Genomic DNA, 25,599 nt, shown 5'->3' on the forward strand with positions numbered 1-25,599 from the left:
TCTGGCTAGCATGCACACATACCTGGACTGCAGCCCACCTGAGCTTTTTCTAACTGAAGATTCCTGCTGCTCACAGGCTTCTAGGACATCAGAGAGCTCTTCTTCCCCCAAGCCTGGCTCCCCAGAAGCCCACTCTGCCCAGCCTACCGGTACCTACATCATCCTTCTCCAGCATGCGCAGGATCTGTTTTGTTTCTTCATCTGTCTCCCTCTTCTCTTTTTTGATGTTGATGATATGAGAGGGCCCCATGTCTGATACATCCACTGTCTTATCCCAGTTCCCTGTGGGAAATAACTCAGTTCACCAGGGGCATGGAAGAGGCCAACAGCAAGGAAAAGCACACAGGGAGCAGGGAAATTTTACTGCCCTTGCCCTTCTCTTGGGCAGTCTGGACTGAAATCTATGGATTTCTTCTTCCCGGAACCCCAGAAGCTTTGTACCCTTTTTCTTCATCATTTCAGCTGGGCCCTGCTCAAAGATGGAGTGGGACTGGATCACTTCTGGGCGGCCTCGGCCCCGTCCATGCCCGTCTCGCTGCCGGTCTCTATCCCTGTCACGCTTCTCTTTCTTGATGGCTACTTCTTCCTTGGGCCTGGAAAAGAGAATGGAGGAAGGGAAACCACTCACTCACTCTGCCTCAGAGAACTGGTCTTACTCTGACACACACTCTACTCTACCCGAGCAGAGAATCAAGAGCCAGTGACTGTATCTGAAGAAGCAGAACCCAATCCTAAGTCTAGCACCTTTTCTACTTCCTTGATGGGGCAGTTTCCTTTCAGTTCACTTTACTTATCTTCTTGCTTGAGAGTATATAACAGGACTACGACTCAAAAGTGGAATTACAGAGACTGCCCCTAAATGTGGACTTCTCAGTATTGCTTAAAAGCAAGAAGACTGTGATACAAAAGAATGTAAGTGAGAACTGAACACATTTTTGTCTAAACTAGTGTCTCTCAACTCCAGCCGTAAAGGATAATCACTCTCTTTCATCGCAAAAAAGTTAAATCACCATTTCCAGAGATGGACTTCCAGGCATCAGTATGTTTTTTAAAACTTGCACGTTACAATCACCTGGAAGCCAAGGTCAAAAATCACTAGTGAAAAAAAAATACACAAATTTAGATTTCTGAGCCACATACGTAGTTATTTCCCAAAAGACCCAAATTCAGAGCAATAGGGGAAATCTGTGTTATTTTTTTAAAAGATTTTATTTATTTATTCATAAGAGACAGAGAGAGAGAGAGAAGCAGAGGGAGAAGCAGACTCCATGCAGGGAGCCCGATGTGGGACTCAATCCTGGGTCTCCAGGATCACGCCCTGGGTGGAAGGCAGGTGCTAAACCGCTGAGCCACCCGGGCTTCCCTGTTTTATTATTTTAAAAGATTTTATTTATTTATTCATGAGAGACACAGAGACATAGGCAGAGGGAGAAGCAGGCTCCTGAGGACTGGATCCTAGGATCACGCCCTGAGCTGAAGGCAGATGCTCAACCACTGAGCCACCCAGGTGCCCCAAGGGGAAAGTTTTTAGAAGGCTGAGCTACTTACTCTTCCTTAATTTTCCGACTGATGATATTTGGGGTGAAGGTTTTCTGAAAATAAAATATGAGTCACTGATTTGTTAAGTTTCCCAAAGTACAGAGAAAAATGAAAACTCTCAAAAGGGATCTTGTATGGACCAAGACCACCATTCTACATTCCCTACTGTTATAATGGTTTACAGAGATAGGCATGTGCTTAAAAGGAATGAAGATCCTGTCATGATAGCAGTGGACTTACACACTGAACAGGGCACCAAAACCCCATTTTAGTTAGTGGCCTCAGCTTCTGCCCTCTGAAAGGAGAACCCTGAGCACTTCTACAATTTATTTATCTAATCTCACTTCTTGTCAAATCATTGAATATCACAGGAAAGAGCTCTAGCAGCAAGCCTCAAGTACAAAGTCCGCCTGCACCCACAAACAGACACAGCTAGACTGCCACCAGCATTTCCCAAGGCAAACAAGTCTTTGAAAACTAGCTGCTTTATGCTTCTGCTACATCACCACCACCAGCTGCCTCCCCTCCCCAATTTCGGGACGATCTTAACATCTACAGTGATAAACACGACGCAAAAGAACACTGAGCCTCCAAGGCCCTGCCTAGAATTCATTACACTAGATCACAGTTTGCCCACCATAATCCATGGCGGATACAGAACTCTCTAAAATTGAGGGCAAACTTTATGCCTGCTGGCTCTCAGGGGTTTCTTAAAGGTATCCCAAACACATTTTTAAAAAGTAAATAAACATTGCCCAAGTTGCCTGGGAAGTAATTAGGATTCTCTGCCCTTCAGCCGTTTCTGAGAACCACGTCAAGGTCCTGCGCCCGGTGTCTAGACTCCCTAGAATCTGTCAGCAGAAGTCTGGGGACGGGGTTTCCCTGGGCCCAACACAGAGCCTGGCACGCGGCGGGCCCTACGCGAGCGTCAGGTGAACCCCAGGGTCCTGGGACTCGAGGTAGCAGGGTTTCTTCAGCAAGGCGCCGTCGGGTACCTTCTTGACTCCCCCGAGGGTGAGGTCCCTGGAGCGGATGGAGGGAAGGCGACCCGGAGTGAGGGGAGGCGCCGGCCGCCGCCCAACAAGCCCCCGGCCCCCAGAGAGGAGGGGGCGGGGGCCTCCCGGGGCGCTCGGCTCGCCCGCAGCGTTTCCTTGCGACATTTTGCCTGGGAGAAAAGGAGGAAAGGGGCAAAACAGAGTCACTCGAGGGGGCGGACACACGGACCCGGGGCGGAACCCCACCCACGTGGCCTCCCCTAGTCCCGGCGTCCCTCCCTCTCCACGTGGCAAGGCTCCCCGGACCACCCAGGTGGAGCGCCTGGCTCGCCCTCCGCCCAGGCTCCCGGCCAGGCACGAGGCAGAGGCGCACCCCAGCGTACCCGGGCGGCGGCTCCGCACCACGCGCGTCCCGACTTCACCTCCGACGCGGCCCGCACACCGCCCCGGGTCTCTGCGCCGGGCGGAAGTCTGCGTGGCAGGGCCCGGGCGCCGCCATCTTGCCGCGGGCCGGAAGTGAGGTCAGGGGGCGGGGCCGGGCCACAGTATTTATCCGGCGGCGCCTCGCTCCCCTCCGCCTTCTCTTCCCGGTTCTTCCCGGAGTCGGGAAAAGCTGGGTTGAGAGGGCGAAAAAGGAAGAGGGGTCTGGTCTGGGTTACGCTGTGGTGCCGCGCTTTGGGGGCTTGGCCCGGGCGGAGGGGGCAGCGGCGCTCAGCTCGGAGCCCGGGGTGGGGCCTCGGCGGCCGCCACGACCCAACCTGGGGATTCGCCGTGGCGGAGCTTCTGGGAGCAGTGGGGTCGCGGCTCGGGACGGGGCGCGGGGCGCGGGGCCGGGAGCGAGACCCGGGCGCGGGGCTGGGGCGCCCCGGGCCCGGCCGAGCCGCGGCTGTGGGCTCGATGGTGACCTTGGAGTGGTCACTGTCCTCTGGGCTGCGGCCTCGCCCTCGCTCGGGGGTCCTTTGCCCGGACTCCTGGTAGGGTCCCGAGGTGGGGCTGCGGGCGCTGCGCCAGGGCAGCTGCGCGGGCTACCTGGGTGCCTAAGTGCACCCAGCGTGCTAACTGCAGCACGCACCCGGCTCTGGACTGCCGACCCTTGTGTGCACTCTCGTTCCAAGCCCCGAATTGAAAAATGAAGTTTGCTCCGACTGGGAGGGACGAATTTAAAGAACTTTTATGGTGACTCCGACATTAACATTTAAAAAAAAAAAGCCTTTTTACTGTTCTCTCCACCCCCAAACCATGCAAAATAAATAAATAAATTAATTAATTAATTAATTAATCCCACGTAACATTGCAGAGAGTTTGAGGGAAGGAAAAACAATTCTGCTACAATTCCACGTAGAATACTACCATTGAAACTTTTGTAATATATTGCAATCCCCTTGTAGAGCTGTCCTATTGTACCACAATTTTGAAGCCCTTTTGAAATAACATTTCTTTGTTGCCGCATCAAATGAGTAATAATTCTTGGTGGCTGTGTCATGATTTGCCTATTTTCCTGTTTGGACACTTAGATTCACCACCCCCACCCCCACCCCCACCCCCGCTGTTGTAAATAACGCTACAGTGAACATCTGGTGCATTTAACCTTTTTTTCTTCTTTTGGAATCTATCCCTAGGACAACTTTTCAGACTCGTGATAACTGGCCAAAAGAAGTTGTACTTTCTTTTTGAAGTAAAGTTTTTGAGGTAGTAGATACACATGCAGAGTTTTTTTTTTGCTTTTGTTTTTGTTTTTTGTTTTGATTGATTGATGTTTAGAGCAAGACAAAGAGAATCCCAAGCAGACTCTGCACTGAGCATTGACCCTACCCAGAGCTTGATCTCATGACTCTGAGATCATGACCTGAGCAGAAATCAAGAGTTAGATGCTTAACAAACTGAGCCACCCAGGTGCCCCAGATACACATGCAGTTTTAAGAAATAATACAGAGATCTCAAGTTTTCTCCAATAGAAACATATCCTAAAACTATAGTACAATATCACAACCAGGGTATTGACATTGATACAGTAGAAATAGAAAACATTTCCATCAATGCAAAGATCCCTTTTAGTTGCCTTTTATTATTTTTATTATTTTTAAATTTTTATTTATTTATGATAGTCACAGAGAGAGAGAGAGAGAGGCAGAGACACAGGCAGAGGGAGAAGCAGGCTCCATGCACCGGGAGCCTGACGTGGGATTCGATCCCGGGTCTCCAGGATCGCGCCCTGGGCCAAAGGCAGGCGCCAAACCACTGCGCCACCCAGGGATCCCCTTTTTAGTTGCCTTTTAATAGCCACACCTCCCTCCCTTTCATCCACCCCTGGTAACCACTAATCTGTTCTTCACTTTCATACTTTTGTTATTTCAAAAGGGGAACTCACTCAAAAATGGAATTGTTCAGTATGTGACCTCTTGGGATAGTTGTTTTTTTTTTTTAACTCAACATAATTCCTTGAAGATTATTCAAATTGTTGCATGTATCACTAGTTCCATTTTTTATTACCAAGTATCCATGGTTTGTTTAACCATTTGCTCTTTGAAGGACATCTGGGTTGTTTCCAGTTTTTGGCTATTATGAATAAAGCCCCTATGAACACATGTGTACCGGTTTTTGTACAAATGTTGTTTTCATTTCTCTGAGATAAATGCCCATGAATGCAACTGTTGGGTTGAATGGTAGCTATATGCTTAGTTTTATAAGAAACTGCCTGGGGCACTTGGGTAGTTCAGAGGTTGAGCGCCTGCGTTTGACTCAGGTCATGATCCTGGGGTCCTGGGATCCAGTCTTGCATCAGGCTTCCCCCAGAGAGCCCGCTTTTCTCTCTGCCTCTCTCTCTGAGTCGCTCATGAATAAATAAAATCTTAAAAAAAAAAAAAAAACCTCTGCCAAACTATGTCCACAATGGCTATACCATTTTGAACATGTACATTTTGTAGTTCTTCATCTGTATTGCTAAATTGCTTTTGAAAAGAGCCATGCTAATGTGTATCACCACTAGGAATATATATAGTATATAAAATATGTAAAATTTTGCCACATCCTTTTGAGTATGGGCTTTTAAATTTTTGAACTTTTTTGCCAGTTTCATAATACATACGTATTAAGTTAATATTTTTTTGTATTGGTTTATAACCAGACTTTTTCCAATTTCTTTCCTCTGTATTGGTTTTATGGTAACCAAACCTAACCAAAGGAAAATTCTTCCTGTCCCCTACGGAACTGACCTTCTGACTGGAGCACTAGATGAAATTGCTTTGATTTCTCTGGGCTTTGAGGTCACAGACCTTTTAAGTATCTCCTAGGTTTTTGTTTTGTTTTGTTTTGTTTTGAAGATTTTATCCATTTATTCATGAGAGACACACAGAGAGAGGCAGAGACACAGGCAGAGAGAGGAGCAGACTCCCTATGGGGATCCTGATGCGGGACCCGATCCCAGGACCCCGGGATTATACCCTGAGCCAAAGGAAGACACTCAACCACTGAACCACCCAGGCGTCCCTGTTTTTTTTGTTTTTTTGTTTTTTTTTTTTTTTTGACAAAGATGCTTATTCATTGTAGAAAATTTGGAAAATTTTAACAAGCACCCAGAAGAAAATGAAAGTCATCCATTTCACACTTGAAGTTGTTTTTCTATGCATGTGCCTTTTTAAAAACTGAGGTGTTTTACATATGGCTCTATGATCTGCTTTTTTCTCTTAACAATATACTATAAACATTTTTTGAGTTATCGAATATTCTTCTAAATTAGTTTTTAGTGGCTAAATAGTACTCCACATTGTTGTCTTGCACCATAATTTCTTTAACCAGTTTCCCGTTAACCAGGAACCCAGTTTCCTTCCTGCAATGCTGAATGGATTTCTGCAAAATTTTTCACCCCAACAGAACAAGAAGAGAGCAGACTTAAATCAAGACTTCTATCTTTAATATTTTGGGGCTTGCTTCCTAACCACAATTACTATAATTTCCCATTAAGAATATTCTCCATGTTCCCTCTAATTAGGCTAATATGCTTTTGGCACCATTCTCCTTTATTTTCCCTTCTTTTTTTTTTTTTTTTTGAGAGAGAGAGTGCACACCTGCAGGGAGGTGGCGGGGATGGGAGGTGGGGGATAGAGAGAGAGAATCTCCAGCAGACTCTCTGCTAAGGGAAGAGCTGCAGGCTTGGCACAGGGCTTGATCTCATGACCTTGAGATCATGACCTGAGCCAAAATCAAGAGTTGGAGGCTTAACCAACTGAGCTACCTAGATACCCTCCATGCCATTTTCTTTCTTTCTTTCTTTCTTTGCTCTAACACTTCCCTCTCTGTTTTCTTCTGAAGGGTGTACATTCTTTTATCTAGCCTCAAAAGAAACTAGTAAATCCTTACCAGCTGAACCCCATATCATTGCATCTGTTATTCTAACAGATCTTAATTGTTAGTAATAACATTTTATTTCTACGCATTTCATGATAAAGGTGATAATCTCATTGTTGTCTGATGACTTTATGAAATTATTCGTCAAACTCATAAGAGCAAATATAGTTTTTTTGGTCTAAATGCAGAATTTGGAAGGTGTAAACAGATTCTGTCAAAAGACTGTTTCTGTGAACTCTTGTTGGGCATTGGGAATACCAAATGAATAAGGAACTGTTTTGAATATGCATCAGTAGAATAAAAGGAATGTGTGGTATGATAATGCTATCCAAGGTCCAGCCATTACATGTTCTCTATGAGCAATTTCTCCTTTTTGTTTGCATCATTTTGCAGATCATTATTTGCTGGTTCCTCCTCATCTCCTTGACCTCTAAACATTGGAGAGCCCTAGGATTCAGTCGCCAGAACTCTTCCCTTTTTCTCTATACTTACTTCTTTGGCAATGGTTCAGTTTCTCAGTTTCAAACCCTGTGCTGAATGCTGATGACTCCTCCGTGCTTATCTCAATATGGACCTCTCTGAATGCCAGATGTATATCTCTGCCTATCCCACACTTCCACTTGGATATCCACAAGGCATCTCAAACCTATGTCCACATCCAAACTTATGATCTCGCTCTTCAACCTACTTTGAAATGTTCCCCATCTCAGGATGTGGCAACCCCATCCCTCTAGCCATTCAACTCAAAATTTTGCAGTTATTCTTTCCTCCTGTCTTTCTCTCCTGTCATTTTTCTTTTCTTTTTTTTTTTTTTAAGATTTTATTTATTTATTCATGAGAGACACACAGAGAAAGGCAGAGACATAGGCAGAGGGGGAAACAGGCCCCCTACAGGGAGCCCTATGTGGGACTCCATCCCAGGATTCCAGGATCACGACCTTAGCCAAAGGCAGATGCTCAACCTCTTAAGCCACCCAGTCTCCCTTTCTGTCATATTTTTCATCCAGTACATCAGCTTTTCCAGGTATATCCAGAATCTTACCACTTCTCACTACATTCACTGACATGCCACCCTGAACCTGACCACCATCATTTTTTTTTTTTTTTGCTGTGATTATTTTAATAACCTCCTGACTGGTCTCCCTGCTTCCACGTGGGTCCTGTCAGTTTGGTTGCAACATAGCATAATTAACATATTTCACATCAGGTCACGTATCTGCTCTCACCTTCCCAGAGGCTTCCCATTTAAGAGTAAAACCCAAAAAATTTAGGCTGGTCTACACAGCCCTACATAATCTGTCCCTCCACCTACTATCTCTCTGTCCTTAACTCCTACCACACACCCCTCACTCACTCAGCTCTAGCTGCACTGCTCTCCTTGCTGTATCTAGAACAATGCGGCATGCTCCCTTGTCAGGGCCTCTACATCTATTGCCTGGAATGTCCTTCCCCCATGTTATTCTGCATGACTCCTCTCCTCTCTTCAGTCAGGTTGTTTTCTATCCCAAAGTCACTTTTTTTAGAGAGAGAGGCAGAGACATAGGCAGAGGGGGAAGCAGGCTCCCTGCAGGGAGCCTGATGCAGGACTTGATCCCAGGACCCCGGGATCATGACCTGAGCCAAAGGCAGATGCTCAATCACTGAGCCACTCAGGTGCCCTCTCCCCAAGTCACTTTTTCAAGGAGGCTTTCTCTGATGGCATCATTAAAAATTGTAACCTCCTCATGACATTCCCCATCCCTATTTACCGACTTAATTTTCTCCACAGCACTATCACTTAATAGACTATAAAGTTGGTTTGTCTCTCTGTCTTCCTCCCCACCAGAAAGTAAGCACCATAAGAGCAGGGACTTATTTTCTTCCTCCTCCACTACCATATTCTCACTGCCTGAAATAGTGCCTGACAGAGTCAGCACCCAATAAATTTTTGTTGAATGAACGAATGAATTCCAGTTTGTGTCGAGACCAAGTAGCAAATCCGGATATGCACTAGAGAAATAAAAGGATGGATTGTTTCTAGGTGGATTGTGCCAGTGATTTAACTTTAGCACCACTGATGTAAAAGCCATCCTAGCATTGCACATCCATATGTCTTCTCTATAGGTTCTCTATATCCAAGTTGCTTAAAGGAGTAACTGAACAAATACTGAGTGACTGGAGGGAAGGCTTTGCAGCACGGCAGCAGTCAGTGTAAGTCTAAGTCTTGTCCTCGACATCTTGCCAGGAAGTGCCCAGTGGTATTCCATAGCTTCTATATTATACTTTTCCCCTTTTGGTATAGCTCGGTGACTACTCAGTACCATGGACTCATCCTATTAGTCCTTCTACCTCTCATTGAACTGGTGATTCTTTCTTCATTGTTCTTGGTCTTTGCCCCATGAAGTTTCTTTTTGCTCCTTCAACATTTCATTAGTGTCTCTTCTCTTGCTTTTCAGTGTGCTTAAGTATAATTCAGCATTTTGCCAGTCTTAAAATTGTTAAATAGTTAAGTAAAAAACAGCTAAAAAAACCTCGAAAAGTTCAAAGTGGTGAGGGTTTTTAAGAGGTCCAAAAGTAATTTCCAAACAATAAAGTAAATAAATGCTGAGAAATCCATACAGTTCTTATACACAGTCACTAGCCACTCCTGTCATTGCTAACACATGTAAACAAATAAAGTGGTTTTTATGAGCTTTCTGGATGTGTCTGTATTCGTTAGCCCTTGAGATCCCCACACTTAGCTCCACCATGAAGAAATATATGTAAACATTTTGAGTCTACAAAATTCACAAACAATATTAAGACTGTAGATCTTTTTCACTTACAACCTCTATTGCCTCATTCTATATCCATTCTGTGTCCTTCTACCATGAAGAACCCAGCCCTTGCACTCAGACCTGAATTTGAATCTAGTTTTACTTTTTATAGACTGAGTCTCATTTCCCACCAGTAGCCCTTTTTTTTTTTTTTAAGATTTTATTTATTTATTCATGAGAAACACAGAGGGGAGGGGGCGCAGAGACACAGGCAGAGGGAGAAGCAGGCTCCATGCAGGGAGCCTGACGAGGGACTCGATCCCGGGTCTCCAGGATCACGCCCTGGGCCAAAGGCAAGCACTAAACCGCTGAGCCACCCAGGGATCCCTCACCAGCAGCCCTTTTAAGATGAGGTTGATGGATCCACCTCTCAGTATTGTGGTGAGAGGAATACCTGGGTAGCTCAGTGGTTGAGCATCTACCTTCAGCTCAGGGCATGATCCTGGGGTCCTGGGATCGAGTCCCACATCAGGCACTCTGTAAGGAGCTTGCTTCTTCCTTTGCCTATGTCTCTGCCTTTCTCATGAATAAATAAACAAAATATTTAAAAAAAAAGATTATGGCAAAATCTCACATCTAGAGTGGTGCTTAGTAATAAGTGAATAAGTAATAAAATAGCTTTCGGTATTCTTGCAATCATACACTAGATATAATATCAAATATGGAAACTTCCAAGCATATACAAAAGTGGAGAGAATAGCTTATTGGACCTCCAGGTACCCAGCTTCAACAATTATCTACCCAAGCCAATCTTGTTTCACCTGTCCATCCCATTCTGCCTCAGATTATTTTTTTGGGGGGTTTTTAAAAAAGATTTTATTTATTTATTCATCAGAGAGAGAGAAAGAGAGAGGGAGGGAGAGAGGGAGAGAGAGAGGCAGAGACACAGGCAGAGGGAGAAGCAGGCTCCATGCAGGGAGCCCAACATGGGACTCGATCCCGGGTCTCCAGGATCACACCCTGGGCTGAAGGCAGGGCTAAACCGCTGAGCCACCCAGGCTGCCCCCAGATTATTTTTAAATAGGTCACAGCTATCATGTCATTCATCCATAAATATTATAGTATGTATCTCTGAAGGATATTCTTTTAAGAAATAATTATAAAATATAATTATCAGAGTATCATCCCTAAATATTATCAAATACCCCCTTAGTATTCAAATTGCCCAACTGTCACATAGTTTTTTTTTTTTTTTTTAGTTTTTTTTTTTTAACAGTTTAAGTCAGTATCCAAATAAGGTCCATACCCTTGAATATTTTATTGGAGATATATAATTAAGATGTGGGAAAAGTTTTGCTGTAAGAATGTCCATTTTAGAGTTATTTAGAATGGAGAAAAAGTAAAATAACCATAGTAGAGTAGGGGATTGGTATGTTACCTGACAATAGAACATACACAGCAATTTAAAACAATACTGCAGAGAGACTATGTAATGAACAGAAAAGGTATTGGTAAGTGAAAAAAAAATAACAGGTTATATGACCATATTTACACTTTAGTTTTTTTTTAAAAGATTTTTATTTATTTATTCATGAGAGACACAGAGAGAGAGGCAGAGACACAGGCAGAGGAAGAAGCAGGCTCCATGCAGGGAGCCCGACGCGGGACTCGATCCCGGGTCTCCAGGATCACGCCCTGGGCTGAAGGCGGCACTAAACCGCTAAGCCACCCGGGCTGCCTACACTTTCTATTTTTGTTAATAAAAAAAAAAAAAAAAATATATATATATATATATATATATATATATATATATATATATATATATATATATCATGTGCCTATTTCTGAATGGTGGGGGAAATGAATGATTTTAATTCTCTCTTCAGTGTTAGAGTTAAATTTTCTCATTCTTTTATAGTGATCATGTATTCCTTGTATAACAAAAAGCTATTAAAAATAAAAATGCAGCAGAAGGGCATCTTGGCGGTTGTCTGGTTTCATACAGAGTTAGTTCTATTTGGCTTGTTAAGCTTTCGTCTTACCATGTGTTTTCTCATGTGATCTGAAGAGAAGTCCTCAGAGGCAGGAAGCAGCAGAAGCCCAGCCGCAGTCTGTGCCTTTACCTGAGGCTATCACACATCTCCACAAAAGCACATTCAGATAGCTGCTGTTCACCCTTGGGACACATGATCTCATGTGGACTCCGCATGCCATCCTGGGAAGGTGGGAGGCAGAGGTGTGCTAGAACACGTCTTCCTTTTAAGAGGGAAACCGAGTTGCAGAGAACCTGACTTTTTCTCACCACCCCTTGGGTTAGTTGTAGGGTCAGGTTTGGGTCCAGATGGCTGGTGCTGGCCATAACCGTGAGATTACGTTTTGCATCCTTTCAGAATTGCAACATTTTAGTGTAGGTGTGCGAGAGGCGGGATCTGCTTATGTTTGGCCCAGGGAGTGCTTAATCCTGTCTCAGTGTAACGCACCACACTGCATTCCATGGTTCAGGATCTGACCCAACTTGCTCAGGTTCTCCACACCCATTTGGGAAGGATTGGCTTCTGCTTGTCCTTGCTTTCTGTAAAATATTTACGTTCTGTCCACTGTCACCTCCTCTACCTTTTGCCACCTGCCGATGTCTGCAGCCCCCGAGTCCTCTTGGTGAGTGTCCCTTGCACTCAGCTCATGCCTTCTATGGTACTCTGAGGCCATCAGCCAGGACCTGTGTGATCTGTCCGCTGCCCCTGCACCAAGTCCTCCCCACCCCACCCCACACCGGGCTCCTTCCACGGTCCCCTCTTGGCTGTGCTCTGTCTATATTCAAGCTAGTTCTGACACTTCCTTCTCCAAATCTTTATGGGCACCCTGCCATTTAATTATTTCTTGTTCTCTACATGCACCTTCCTCTCCCCTAAAAAAACCAAAAAACTGTGGAATCCTTGCAGGCAGACTCTATCAATAATGACGGCAATGACAACAGTTCTGATGGGTGTCTGGGTCCTTCTTGTGTACCAAGCCCATAGCCTTAGTGATTTACATAATTTCTCATCCAGTATTTATCTCATTTGGCAGATGAAGAAATCGAAGCTCTGAGAGGTCGAGTAACTTGTCCAAGATCACTCAGCTAGAAAGTGATAGAACAAGAATTTTAACCATATCTGCCTGGCTGTAAAGCCCATGCTTTTCCCACACTGTGCACACTCCTTGTCACTGCTGTTGTTTGATTCAAATTTCCTTGAGTGCTCTTCACAGTGGCATCCCTGGCGTTTTCATTTGGTGGTAGAAAAGCCACTTGTCAATAAGAGCAGATAGTACTCTCTCTAGCCCAGATGGTTGGTTGGGATGAGAACACTCCAAGCTCTCTGTGTGTTTTTCCCACCCCCACTTTCTTGCCTCTACACACCCTTCTCTGCCCTACAACCTCTCTCTCTCCCCCGTCTCTTTTCCTGGGGACACCTGCGCAGCCAGAGGACTCTCCCTAGATGATTGGGGATCCCTGGGGCTGCAGGTCTAATATCAGTTGATAGAGTTGATAAGAAAATGGAGTCATGGGTCAGCCAAAGTCCCCGAGGAGAGTATCCAGACTGAAGATGGAACCCCCTCATGCCCCCAACTGGACCTTTTCCTGTTGCAGCACCCTTTCCCTTCCCCCAATTAGGATCCTTGTTTTGGGGCTCCCAAGCCTCTGGGCTCCGCCCCACCCCTTTCCCAGCATCCTAAAGTTTAGGGGCTGCATTCAAGTGAGAGATTTCCAAATAGAGGTGTGTTGGAGGGACTTCTTTGGAGGGCAGCTTGTCCTGGAAGAACAGGGGAAAAGTGGCAGCCACCGTCCCTGACTCTGAGGACATCAGCGGAGCTTCCTGGGAGACCCTCTGCCCTTTCCCCTCCCACCAGCCAGGGCGAGCAGGGACCAAGCTTGCTTATTGTCACCTGACGCTGGGCAGCCACTGATCCCATTGGTGGAGCCAGATTCGGTCTGGCTCTCTCGTTCTTCCTCGTCTTCTCTGCCTCTCTCTCTCTCTCTCTCTCTCTCTCTCTCTCTCTCTCTCTCTCTCCTCCACGCTGCTTTGATTTCGCTCTTGCCTCTCCTTGCGCACGGCCGGGAACATCGCCTCTCCGGGGGCAGGGGGGCAGCAGCGGTGCGCTGCGGAGCCGGGCAGGAGCTGCCTGCGGGGCATGGAAGAAGCCTCTCTGGCGGCCTCGACAGGAGCGAGAGGAGCGAGCGCGCGCCGCTGCCTGTGACCCAGGCGTCGCCGCTGCCCCTCTCCCCGGGGGAGCACATCCACCCAGAGGTCTCTCCCTTTCCTCCCTTCCAGGTCGTCCTCTGCAGAGCCCAGTGGAGCCAGGTGAGTGCCCTTCCTCCCCAGAGCATCCTGCTGTCAATACTGAGAGGGACTCAGGTGGCAAGGGGCTAGGAGCTGGGGGCACCAGGGGCCTGCCACTGCCCGCGGTGCCCACCTGGACTGCCAGGGCCAACGACCTTGTTCCCTGTCCCCTGTCCCCCCCAGGGCCTTGGCAGAGGGATTAACAGCTGGATCCAGTCCCTGGGGCACCACAGTTAGTCACCCCGTGACCATTCTGCTGCAGTCAGTGATGCCCACAGGGACAGCGGGGTGGGGGAAGATTTCCCCGTGGCTCGCGGGTGGCTTTTTTTGGGTGGCTTTTCTGGGTGGGCGAAGGGTGTCGGCGTGTACGGCATGGATGCACGCTTGCGAGGAGACTGGAGGTTTGCTTGCGTAGATACTTCTGTATGCACGCACTTATGCTCTTGTGTGGGTTTCCACTGCCGTGTGGCATGTTTAGGGACATATGTTTCCTGTACACGTGAGGTGCATGTGTGGGGGGATCACTTATCTGAGTAGCCTCTGGCTTATGTGGGTGGGGGCAGTGCGAGGCAGTATATTTCTGGGGTGGACACATCACTTGTCATGTGTGTGGGAGTACATGTTGAGGGAGGGAGTGCATGTAACCAAAGGTTTCTACGTGGGGAGGGCCAACTGCAGAGCAGAAACGGAGAGGTAGGTGGAAAGTGTGGGCAGACCCATGTAGGTGTGCAAACCTGTTGGCATGTGAGGGATCAGGGCTGGCAGAGTGTGGCTAGGGACAAACCACATTTTCAAAGTCTGGGTCTTTGATCTTGAAGAAGATCTGAGAGAGGATATCAGAATATGGGCAGAGGTTGACATGTGTGTGAATGTACATGTGTGTGCAAGCTGATGTATGGGTTGTACGCCATCTGTGGAGATAGCACACGTGCATCTTGGTGCCTGTGGCTTTCTTTTTTCCCCAAATATGGCTTGCGAGAAGGTGTGTGTGTGTATGTGTGTGTGAGCCTGTGGACTTTAACATGTGTGGGTCTATGTGGAGGTGACAGCTTGTAGAAGGAAAACTGGGGGACATTCTTAAAACGTGGAAGGTGGTAGAGGTACCAGAATGCGTAGGTGAGTGCATGGGACCGAGAATGTCTGAGAAGGTATGTGCAGCCCTGCGTGGCAGGTGCGGGTGGGCACATTCGGTGCATGTGTGTATGCGTGTGCACTCATGTGCCTGCCTGAGTGTGGGTGTGTAAATGCTTGTCTTGGCAGTGTGGGTGTTTCTCAGGTGCTGTCTCAACCTGTCCCTCACACCCTCACCTTCCCCACTCACCTGGCCTTAGAGAACTGGGGCTCACACCCACCCTCAGCCCACTCTGGCTTTGCTGTTCTCCAAAGTGTCACTCAAGACCACTCTCCCAAGCGAGCACCGGGGAGTAACCTCAGCTCTTCTAGAACTGTAGAAAGGAAAGGATGAACCAGGTCCTGGACCCCCCCCAAACATGGCTACCCCTGTCTCTGGGGGAGACTCTAAGGAGAGGAATACTGAGGCAGGAATAGGTACCCCGCTGTGGGGTAGGCATCGACTGAATCCCGTGTGGGTGGGAGGTGATCACTCAGGCTCTCTCTAGGGTGGGAGTGTGTCTATGTTGGTGTGTCATGTCGGTGCATGTGTGTATGTGCATGTGGGTGCATGCGTGTGTCTCCCTGGGGAGCTCCTCACTGGGAGCCCAGAGGATGGCAACTCCCAAAGTCTCCACATCTGTCCCCGTGAATTGTAAACTGGTTTATTATCATACAGTTGTTTCCCCATCCTATTCTGCTTTATTTTGGGGTGGACCAGATAGTACCCCCATGCTTGTTTACTGTAGGATTCTCTGTGCACAAGCCACTGACATTTGGCTGAACTTCACAACAGGCAGGCTCATGCTTTAGGATAGGAAGCCAAGGTGAAGCAAGGGCTCAGGGGACACCCCAGAACAGGTAAAGGCTGTCACCCATATCCTTCCCCCTGTGCCTGTCACTCAGGCAGCCCACGGATGAATTTAGAGGTACCAGGCTCACAACAGGCTTAACTGACAGGCAAGTGTGGGTTGGATCTTCTGGAAGCTATAAATAGAAGTACCTGCTTTCGAAGGCACAAGGTACCCTCACCCTTATCGCCTGGGCAAAGAGAGGAGAAGAAGCTGAAGCAGGAGGAAAGGAAACAACATTCCAGAAAGCTGAGGTGTGCTGGGACGGGGCTTGAGAAAGAACTAGGAAAGCATGAGCTCCACGGGGCATTAAGCAAATGCCCGGGAGCAAGTCCAACCCACGTTCATGTTCTTGTCCCAGACACAGCCCCGCCCCTCCTGGTCCCTCCCCCACCCTGTTCCCCAGAGCTCGTGATCCAGGCCACAGTCAAGGGCAGAATCTGTTCTTCCTCGCTGAAGCACAGGTGAGTGCCAGCGGTGTGGTCCTTTCATACCTGGAAGAACAGCCTCGAGTAGAAGCCACGGGGTAAGAGAAGAGGAAGGTGAGAGAAAATGTGGTTACTTGAAAGGGAAGGATAGAAGGAAGAAAAATTAAAAAAAGAAAAAAGAAAAATAAATGGCAATAAGACCATATACACCTACACATATACAGATGCCACACATTTCACCCACACAACATGCATACACACACACACACACTTACACACTCACATGAGGGGATACAACCTTTGCTTAATGATAAAGAGCTTGGGCTCTGGAGTCAGATATGAGTTCAAATCACTGTCTAGCTGCATGACCTCTGGCATCTTAGTACCCCCCCAACCTCAGTGACCTCATCTGTAAAATGGGGATAATATTAGTCCCTACCTATTGTGAGGGTTGCAGGAGATGATGCTCAGGCAATCATCACCACATATTGGCCTGTCCTAGATGCCAAAGGTAAAAGGAATTATGCAAACGTGTCAAGCAACAGAGGATCAGCTGAAAGGAAAGAGTGATAGTTGAAAAGTCACAGGTGGAAGAAGAGCTCTGGCCCACATTGCCCCCACCCACCACTGGTGTATCCACCTGCATCTCTGTGGTGCTTTGGACTCCCAGCCCTGAGGCTTGGTGACCCTCCCCTAGCCACCCCTAGGCTAGGAGGGAAGCCTGAACCTGAACAACCTGGCACCCTTGGCCTCTTGGTGGCCAGGGCCCTCTGCCCACCTCAACCCTCACACAGGTCTCCTCAGTGGGTGCTTCCTGCCTCTCTTACACCGCCTCATACGGTTCTCTCCACCCCCACCCCTTTCTCTTTTCACGCCTGCTGGCTGAGGGCCCCCCTCCTCGGCTCCATCTGCTGCGAATCTGTCCTGCCCGGCGTTTGCAGCATTCCCACTGCCTCAACCACCTGTCAGGTGCCGTCTGCTCGGCAGACCCCTCTGAGGAGGGCCAAGAGCCCTGCCCCAGGGGTGGGGGACACCCCATCCCACCTTCCATCCTACCTCTCTCCATCTTTGCGTGCAATCTCCCCGTCAGATGGCATGAGGCAGGTGCAATCAGTGGCTTCCCAAGGTTCCAGTTTGCAAGGGATGTTGGGAGCAAGACATTCCAGAAAACTCTGGTGGGGAGGAAGGGGCTAATGCTTCCTCTCCCCTCAGTCCCCACAGGAGCCAAGCCAGAGGGGAGCATGGAGCTGCTGTCCACACCCCACAGCATCGAGGTCAACAACATCACCTGTGACTCCTTCCGCATCTCCTGGTCCATGGAGAACAGTGACCTGGAGAGGGTCACCCATTACTTCATTGACCTGAACAAGAAGGAGAACAAGAACTCCAACAAGTTCAAGCACCGGGTGAGTGGAGGGGGTGCAGGGGGCATCTGGCTCATCACCTCCTTGAAGGAAGCAGGGTAATGGAATGCTTATGGGCGATAGTCAGGAGTCAGACAGGTCTGGTCCAAACCCAGGCGGTCCTCACTGTGTAATCTTAGGAAGGTTACTGAGGCTCTCTGAGCCCAAGTCCCTTCACTGATAAAAAGGGAAGAATAATGCCAGCCCCCGCAGCTTGTGAGAGGCTTCAGTGAGGTAACGTTTGCGTAGTGTCTGGCTTGGGGCCCAGTCACCGTGAACACCATTATCGGCAGCATGACTGGGGCTTTAGACCGAGCGGGCAAACCCGAGGGGGGCCACAGACATCACACCTGGGGCTGGCGTGAAAAAGGCTACGACAAAGCCCCCAACTCAGGAAGCCACTTTGTTGTTGACCATGTGGGCAACACGGGCTCTGGGCAGGGCTGGGACCCTTTGCTCCGTCCTGAGTGACCCCTGTTGGGCCCCTGTAATCCTTTCTGCCCCTGGCCCTCTGGCCTCTTGGTGGCTAGGTTGACGAGAGCGACATGGGAGAGTCCTCTGCTGGCTGGGGTGTCCTTTCCCTGGGTTAAAGCCGGTGTGGGGGTGGGTGGGAAGAAGGCTCCCATCTTCTCAAGCTGGCAGAGAGGAAGGGGGAAGAGTGAGGTGGGAAGGAGCTGGTTCCCACGACGACTGCATCATGTGGGTTACTCACCCTCTCTCTCTTTGGAACTGGCTCTCCCGATCTGGGTGTCTTTTGGCAGGCCAGTTGCCACGGTGACGTGAATGTTCAACACCACCCCCTTAACCCTCCCCCCCCAAGAATAAGGCATATTTTCCCTTCCTCCCTGGCTCTCAGCATTTGCCGTTGCCGTGGAGACGGCACTGCAGTGTGCAGAGCTCTCGAAGTCTCCCTCGAAAAACGGAGGTCTCGCCGCCCTCAACTTTTCGGCCTCCGCCCCCGTGGCCTTTCTCCTTAGTTCCCAAGAGAACGGGCATCAGGGGGCGTTACGGAGGGGTGGAGGCTGGGGGGCATCCGAGCGGCCTTCCCAATGGCCACTGCTTGCTTCCACAGGAAAATGGTGGCCAGGGCACTGAGCCATTGAATCTTGGAGATCTTGGCCCTCCTCAGGCGGCATAGGGGCCATCTGGGGAGTGTGTGGCCTGGTGGAATGCCAAGGTTGGGCGCGACCCCCCAGTTTGACTCTTGGCTCTCTGCATCCCGTTTCTCAGGATGTCCCTACCAAGCTTGTGGCCAAGGCCGTGCCACTGCCCATGACAGTGAGAGGCCACTGGTTCCTGAGCCCCCGCACAGAGTACAGCGTGGCCGTGCAGACCGCCGTGAAGCAGAGTGACGGGGAGTACCTGGTGTCCGGCTGGAGCGAGACGGTCGAGTTCTGCACCGGGGGTGAGACCCTGCTGTCCCGCTGCTTTCCCACATCTGCTTGAGTTACGGTCGGTCGGGAGGGGGCTTCGTCTTAACCCAGCAGACACTTCTGAACACCTGCTGTCCCAAGGCACCATGCTTAGGCCACCAGGGAGGCACAGGTGGACGAGACCCAAACGGGCCCCCACCAAGCCCGCAGTCTGACACGTCAGCACTACTAATCATGTGGGCAATACCACTTCCATACAGTGATGGAGTTACTTTTCTGGCTTGAGGCAAGCATACTTTCTTGAATTGTAGTAAAATACAAACACAAAATTTCCCATTTTAACCAGTGAAAGGTTAAGTAGTATTAAGTATGTTCACATTAGTGTGCAAATGATCTGCAGGAATTTTTCATCTTCCCAGACTGAAGGTCTATCCCCACTGCACCACAGCTCCCCTTCCCTCCTCCCTTCAGCTTTTGGCAACCCCCATTTCATTTTCTATCTCTGTAACTTTGACTACTCTCCGTATCTCATGTGAGGAGAATCATGCAGCATTTGTCCTGTGACTGGAGCATTAGCTCCATTATTTCACTTAGCATCATATCCTCAAGGATCATCCATGTTGAGCATGTGTCACAATGTCCTTCTGTTAAGGCTGAATAACATCCCATTGTATGTATAGACCACACTTTGTTTATCCATCATCAGTAGATGGATGCTCAGTAGGTAATAGTAATAATCCCATTTGCTTACTTGAGCCTCCACTTAGCCTGGGAACGTGACCCCTACTCAGGGGTCCTGCAAACCCTCTTAGAATTTAGTTGGCAAATTGTGGCATGAACAAACACTGTGCTTAATGTGAACCTGGTCATGGACGACCCAGGATCTGCCCTACAAATATTCCACTCTTCTGGTGTCCATAGTGAGAAGTGCTCCAGATCTCTCTCTGTCACAAGGAAGGGGTAGGGAACATTCTCAGCCCCGGGCCTCTGAGGCTGCTGGCTCCATCTTCTGCCAAGGCCCATGCCCTAAGTCTCCTTGAGTTACCATTCTCTTTTGAGCGGTGCTTTTTCTTAGCTCGGCTGCAAAACCCCACTCTGGTGGCGCTCCCACTCCTTGTGGGGAAAGCCTCTTAGTTTACCCCAGAACTCCACACGTAGTGGGAGTTTAACTTAAACTGGGGAGCTGGGGATGGCTGCGGTCCAGTCCCCACCACTACTCTTGCCAAACCCAACACCCTGGCCAGGGCTGCATCAGCAAGGAGGAAAGGGCACCTTTTTCTAACTTGTACAAAATCTCTGTCTTGGCTGGCAGCAGCCCTGCCTGGGCCCCAGGGCCCCAGACTCTGGCCCTGGCCCTGGGAGGTGTCCAGTTTTACCGTCTTGTCTCCAGCCTTCCCTGCTTTTTCCGGGGTGCCGAAGCAGTCACCGCCCCAGACCCCACTCTGGCTAACCAGGCACATCAGTGTTTGCCAGGCTTCTCATGAGCCTCCCCCCACCCCATAATTACAACTGGCTTCCATGTGGGTGTTATGGACAGCCTCCTACCTGTGGCATTTGCCCAAAATCCTAAATCTCCTTAGGGGACCTCAAATTCTCTTCTCTCAGTCTTTCTTTTGCCTGCTGATCCTCTTCACATGAGGATGGCCAGCAATTAGGGCTTCTGGGGCCCCCGGTACGACTGTCTAACTGGGCAGCCTCTGCCCCTTTCTGACTCAGAGAGCCTGAGCTTCTGGCAGTGAGACTGTAGAGGTGATAAGGACAAACAGCATCCAGCTGGGCCACCTGGCCTGTTCCTATGTGGTCCAAATTGCTGTGACTGTTTGATGTCCCCTTTTGCTCTGAGGACAGAGGTGGGCTGGCATGCTGGGTGTGCAGTGGATGAATGGTGGGTGGATGAGGCTGTGATGTCCAGTCTGGCCCTGGGCTTACCAGCCTGGACTCTTGCAGATTATGCCAAGGAGCACCTGGCCCAGCTGCAGGAGAAGGCTGAGCAGATTGCAGGCCGCATGCTCCGCTTCTCTGTCTTCTACCGCAACCACCACAAGGAGTACTTCCAGCACGCCAGGTACAGCATGGCCCCAGCCGGGGCCACCTTCCTCCCGGGCTCTGCTTTGCCTGTTTGGCCCTGGCTGTCTGCTGTCATGCCTACCTTGTTGTTGCCAGATCCTCCCACAGAGTTCCTATAGCCTCTAATCATGGACTGGCTCTGGGGGTGCTGGCTTTGGCGAGATGGCTGGCTGCTTGGGATTGGGCTCCAGGGAAGGAGAGGGCTCTAGGGATGGGGCTGCCTGGGGGAAATCATGCTGATGGGCCTGGATGAATAAGATCTCAGGTTTGCTCCTCCTTTGGGATAGTTCCTTTCACAGGGTTTTAATGCCAAGGGCCAGCCATCTCTAAAATTGAGGCCCTGGGTCCTAGGGGGAGGTGTTGAGGGGAGCACAGGATGAGAGGCTTCTGTGCATGAAGAGCTATAGTTTTCGAACTGTGCTGCAGAGCCTGGAGCCTCCAGGGAAGTGTCTCAGCATTTTAGGGGAGTATAGAGGAGCTGTCGAGAAAATTAGGGTGAGGCTTGGTGAACCCCATACCTATCATTCTACTGGAGCAGCTTCAACTTCACTGCCTATGTATAATTTCCTTTGGGGAAGAAAGAGAGGAGCCCTGTGGTCCAGAAATATTTCATCCAGTTGATGATCTGATTCAACCCACTCAGCCTACAGATGGGGAGCTGAGGTGCAGAGAGCCAGTAAATCACCAATCTCCTGGGACACCCAGGACATGTCAAGGGTGAACCTGGGTCTGGGGTTGCCCATCCTCCCCAGGCCTGCTGACACCGCCCCAAGTCCATGTCCTTCTAAGGCTGGGCTAAGGCAACCTAGTGGTCTTACTGTCTTTGTCATTACATTCAGCTGGGGTGGGTGGTACTCTGACCCTACACCAGGGCAGCAGGAATCTAGTGGGGTCTTTGATCTTTGTACTAAAGAGAGGCAGTGAGGTGAGTGGTGAGCACACTGGCCCAGTTTAAGCTACTCTGTCGGCAAGCAAGCAAGAGACAGAAAGAGCCCATACGTGCCACGATATAAAGATGAATAAAGGCGGAGTCCCCCCGTCTTGAAAACTTCAGGGTCTATCAGGGGACAGTCCAGACAGATGGAATGTAATAAGTATGTGTGATTGCTGAGTACAATTCAGTTTCTTCACAGAGTAGGCAAAGTTCTGTTGAATACAAGTGCCTGATGCTCCTGGAAGATTTTAGAGAAGAGGGGACACCTGTGCTGGGGATGGAAGGATGATTAGGAGTTTGCCGGGCCAGGTGAAGAGAGGTGGGAAAGGCAGTCCAGGCAGAAGGAAGAGCACTGCAAAGGCACAGAGGCAGGGAAATTGGGGTTCACTTGTGACTGGAGGATGTTACTTGTGGGTGTGGGGGTGGTGGGAGGTGGGGTCAGGAAGACCAAATCTTGATGGCCTTGCTTTTTATGAAAGCCCCATCAAGGGCTTTTTAAGGTAGGGAATGGTGGGTTCAGACCTCTCCTCTGTGAAGGAGTGGGCTGCATCGGCCCATCTCCAGGGCTCTCCCAGCTCTTACATTCTGGAATGTTCTATTTGCGACTGGTGGAGGCGGCAGCTGGTGGGAGAGCTGGGAGCTGCACTGGCTCCCTTCTCAACCACACACAGCAGCCAAGCCTTAGCCTAGCTAACCAGAGGCATTTTCTCTTCCCTTTGGCATGATCCCCTGGGGGTGGGTAGGACCCACTGCGGGAACATGCTACAGCCCTACCTGAAGGACAACAGTGGCAGCCACGGCTCCCCCACCAGCGGCATGCTCCACGGGGTCTTCTTCAGCTGCAACACAGAGTTCAACACAGGCCAGCCACCTCAGGACTCCCCCTACGGCCGCTGGCGCTTCCAGATCCCCGCCCAGCGCCTTTTCAACCCCAGCACCAACCTCTACTTTGCGGACTTCTACTGTATGTACACAGCTTACCACTATGCCATCCTGGTGCTGGCCCCCAAGGGCTCCCTGGGGGACCGCTTCTGCCGTGACCGCCTGCCCCTCCTGGACATTGCCTGCAACAAGTTCCTGACCTGCAGCGTGGAGGATGGGGAGCTGATCTTCCGCCATGCCCAGGACCTCATCCTGGAGATCATCTATACCGAGCCTGTTGACCTGTCCCTGGGCACCCTGGGGGAGATCAGCGGGCACCAGCTTATGAGCCTATCCACTGCTGACGCCAAGAAAGACCCCAGCTGCAAGACCTGCAACATCAGTGTGGGCCGCTAGGGACTCCTCGGGAGCTGGGGGGCTAGGGAGAGACGACAGGAAGGGTGGCGATGGGTGGCATAGGTTCAGGGAGTTGGCTTTCTCTCCCTTGCCCCCCGCTCCCTCCACGCCACCACCTCCCCCTTTCCCACCCCTGGCTCTGGAGTCAACAGAGGGTGTTCCCTAGGTAGGCGTGGCCTATTCACCCCCAGTGGACTTGGGAAGGCTTCTTAGCCTCCGCAGGTTGGTGTAAGGAGGGTAGATTTCTGGAGATTTCCCCATTCCTGGTTTCCCTGTCCTGCTGTTTCTTGCTTCATCCCAGCCTCCACCTCACGGAGACTTGCAGCCTGGGGGTTCTCCTTGAGCAGCCTTGACTGGACGAAGCCCACGTGTGGCTTGCCCACCCCCAGGTGTGCTGCAGAGAGCTGCGGGGTGCTCCTCTACAGCCCCGCCCACCCCACTCAGGGCCACTCACAGAACACCCCACCCCAGTGTGCTGGCCCTGGGGGCTTCCCACTCCAGGCCTGGCCCTGTCCCCCTATACATAGTCTCCTGCACCGCTCTGCCCCCCAGCTGCTCCCTGACCCCCAGCACCCTCTTCCTGCATGGGGAGAGCTGTCCCTCCCCCCCTCCACCTGCCCTCTAGAAAGGGGCTGTCTTTCTCCTTTAGGCTTTGGGGGCTCCGGGCTGTTGGGACTTTGCCTTTCTCCTCTGGAGATGATGAATATCCCAGCGAATCTTCTCCTTTGCTCAGAGTACTGAGGTCTGCAACGGCGGCCACTGGGGTCGAGGAGGGGGAGAGAGACCCCTGAGACCCAGAGGTACCCCTTCTCTGTCCGCCAAAAGTGGGCCTCCTCGAGCCCTGAGGGGACCCAGCATTGAACTAGAAGAGCCCTGGCACCCTGCCTGACTGTGCGCTTTGCTCGCTCTGCCTCGGTGCCGTGACTGCACTGTGCCCGCGTGTGATCTGGACTGTGGCTCCCCTGCCACCACACCTCACGCTTGCCCACTGGCACTGTCCACTCCCCACCGCGAGGCTTTTGGCGGAGAGCCCCTTCCCTGGGGAGTTCTTGGTGAAGTCTTCCTGGGCCTCCCAGTGTTTTCATCTATTTCCTCCTTCGGTCTGGGTCATGAGGGTAATAAGGGTGGACCCCTGAGATAAGTGGACCAGGTCGGGGTCTGGTGGAGGTGTGGATGGAGGCCGATAGCTGTTTGGGGGATCATGGAGGTGACATCAGGTAGAGTGACAGCCAGATTTCCGTAATGAAGTACAGAAGGGGCCAGAAGGCCAACAAGGCCATATCTCAGTAAGAGCGCAGGTGGGACAGCTGGTCGCCTCTTGTATAGCCACAGGGAGTGGTGTGGTCAGCTGTCTCTGTGGCATGGAGCAGGTCTGGGGGCCCTGTGAGATGCATGGAGGAGAGGACACGGGCCCCTAGGCCTTTTCCCCTTCTGCTGACAGCATTGCTGTGGGGTGGGGGTGGCCCACTGCTCTCCCCTGGCCCTCTGTCTCCCCTGAGCTGGGGGCACACCCGCCTGTGTTGTGCTTGCGACTTGCATCAATAAACCACCATGGCCTGAGAGCCCTGACTCCTTGAGCTCTGGGAGGGGTGGGGTAGGAAGGTTGTACAGTCACGGAGGAACTCAACAGGGGATGTTCCCCAGGACAAGACATCTGGAACTGTCTCTGAGGGTGTTCCAAATCTTGCTGGGGTGGCAGGGCTCAGAAAGCAGAGCCATATCTCTAGCTTGGAAGGGACTTTGGAGGTCTTTTTGGTACTACCCTGCACTTGGCAGAAAGGGAAACTGAGTCCTCTTGGAGAACCTGTAGCAATATGGAGACCTCACCAAGGTCCCCTGTTTGGAGCCCTTCCAAGCAGCAGCCTGCCACTGTGTCAGACCCAGATGCTACTGAATTTCCCTCCCCCAGAGCCCAAACGTCCCCTCCCCAGCAGGGCTCCTCATTTGCAGATCTGAGTCACCTCTGTGTCTATTATTATGGACTTATTAAAATTATCCTCTGCCAGAGTAGAAAAGCTCCAGAAAAATTAGAGTCACCTCAATGACACTGCCTGGCTCAGGACCAAATGAACATGTGTCATCCAGAGCTTGGGGCACAGCCTCCTGGGATCTGGGAAAGCTGAAGGGCAAACGACCACTTCCTGAGGTCCTACTGTGGGCCAGCCATTTGACCAAGTCCTTTCACACACAGCAGCTCATGTGGTCTGCACAACGGCCCCGCTC

At 50.2% G+C, this 25,599-nt stretch overlaps 2 protein-coding genes, 1 long non-coding RNA gene and 1 other non-coding gene across 4 annotated transcripts in view; 2 read left to right on the forward strand and 2 right to left on the reverse strand.

The window, feature by feature from the left end:
• The window catches only part of POLR3D (RNA polymerase III subunit D), a 7,020-nt gene extending 3,953 nt beyond the window's left edge, over nt 1–3,067 (reverse strand). The window contains exons 1-5 of the mRNA XM_038573867.1: nt 2,918–3,067; nt 2,535–2,704; nt 1,549–1,592; nt 442–593; nt 158–282 (exon numbers count right to left, since the gene is read on the reverse strand). Coding sequence (XP_038429795.1) covers nt 158–282; nt 442–593; nt 1,549–1,592; nt 2,535–2,699 — 486 coding nt within the window. The 5' untranslated portion in view covers nt 2,700–2,704; nt 2,918–3,067. The remainder of the gene's footprint in view (nt 1–157; nt 283–441; nt 594–1,548; nt 1,593–2,534; nt 2,705–2,917) is intronic.
• A 43-nt stretch (nt 3,068–3,110) lies between these two features.
• On the forward strand, nt 3,111–3,164 carry MIR320 (microRNA mir-320). The gene has a single exon (NR_049291.1). It is a non-coding gene; the product is annotated as a microRNA mir-320 (primary transcript).
• A 10,451-nt stretch (nt 3,165–13,615) lies between these two features.
• On the forward strand, nt 13,616–24,938 carry PHYHIP (phytanoyl-CoA 2-hydroxylase interacting protein). Its single transcript, XM_038573868.1, has 5 exons — nt 13,616–13,953; nt 17,534–17,727; nt 18,955–19,129; nt 21,045–21,162; nt 22,842–24,938. The coding sequence occupies exons 2-5, from the start codon at nt 17,563–17,565 to the stop codon at nt 23,374–23,376; spliced, it is 993 nt and encodes a 330-aa protein (XP_038429796.1). The 5' UTR covers nt 13,616–13,953; nt 17,534–17,562; the 3' UTR covers nt 23,377–24,938.
• On the reverse strand, nt 15,055–18,546 carry LOC119865949. Its single transcript, XR_005378689.1, has 3 exons — nt 17,378–18,546; nt 16,761–16,874; nt 15,055–16,387 (listed from the first exon to the last, which is right to left on the reverse strand). It is a non-coding gene; the product is annotated as an uncharacterized LOC119865949 (long non-coding RNA).
• Nucleotides 24,939–25,599: the final 661 nt, after the last annotated feature.

The sequence above is a fragment of the Canis lupus genome, chromosome 25, assembly GCF_011100685.1.
Source record: "Canis lupus familiaris isolate Mischka breed German Shepherd chromosome 25, alternate assembly UU_Cfam_GSD_1.0, whole genome shotgun sequence".
In the NCBI taxonomy this organism is placed as follows: domain Eukaryota; kingdom Metazoa; phylum Chordata; class Mammalia; order Carnivora; family Canidae; genus Canis; species Canis lupus.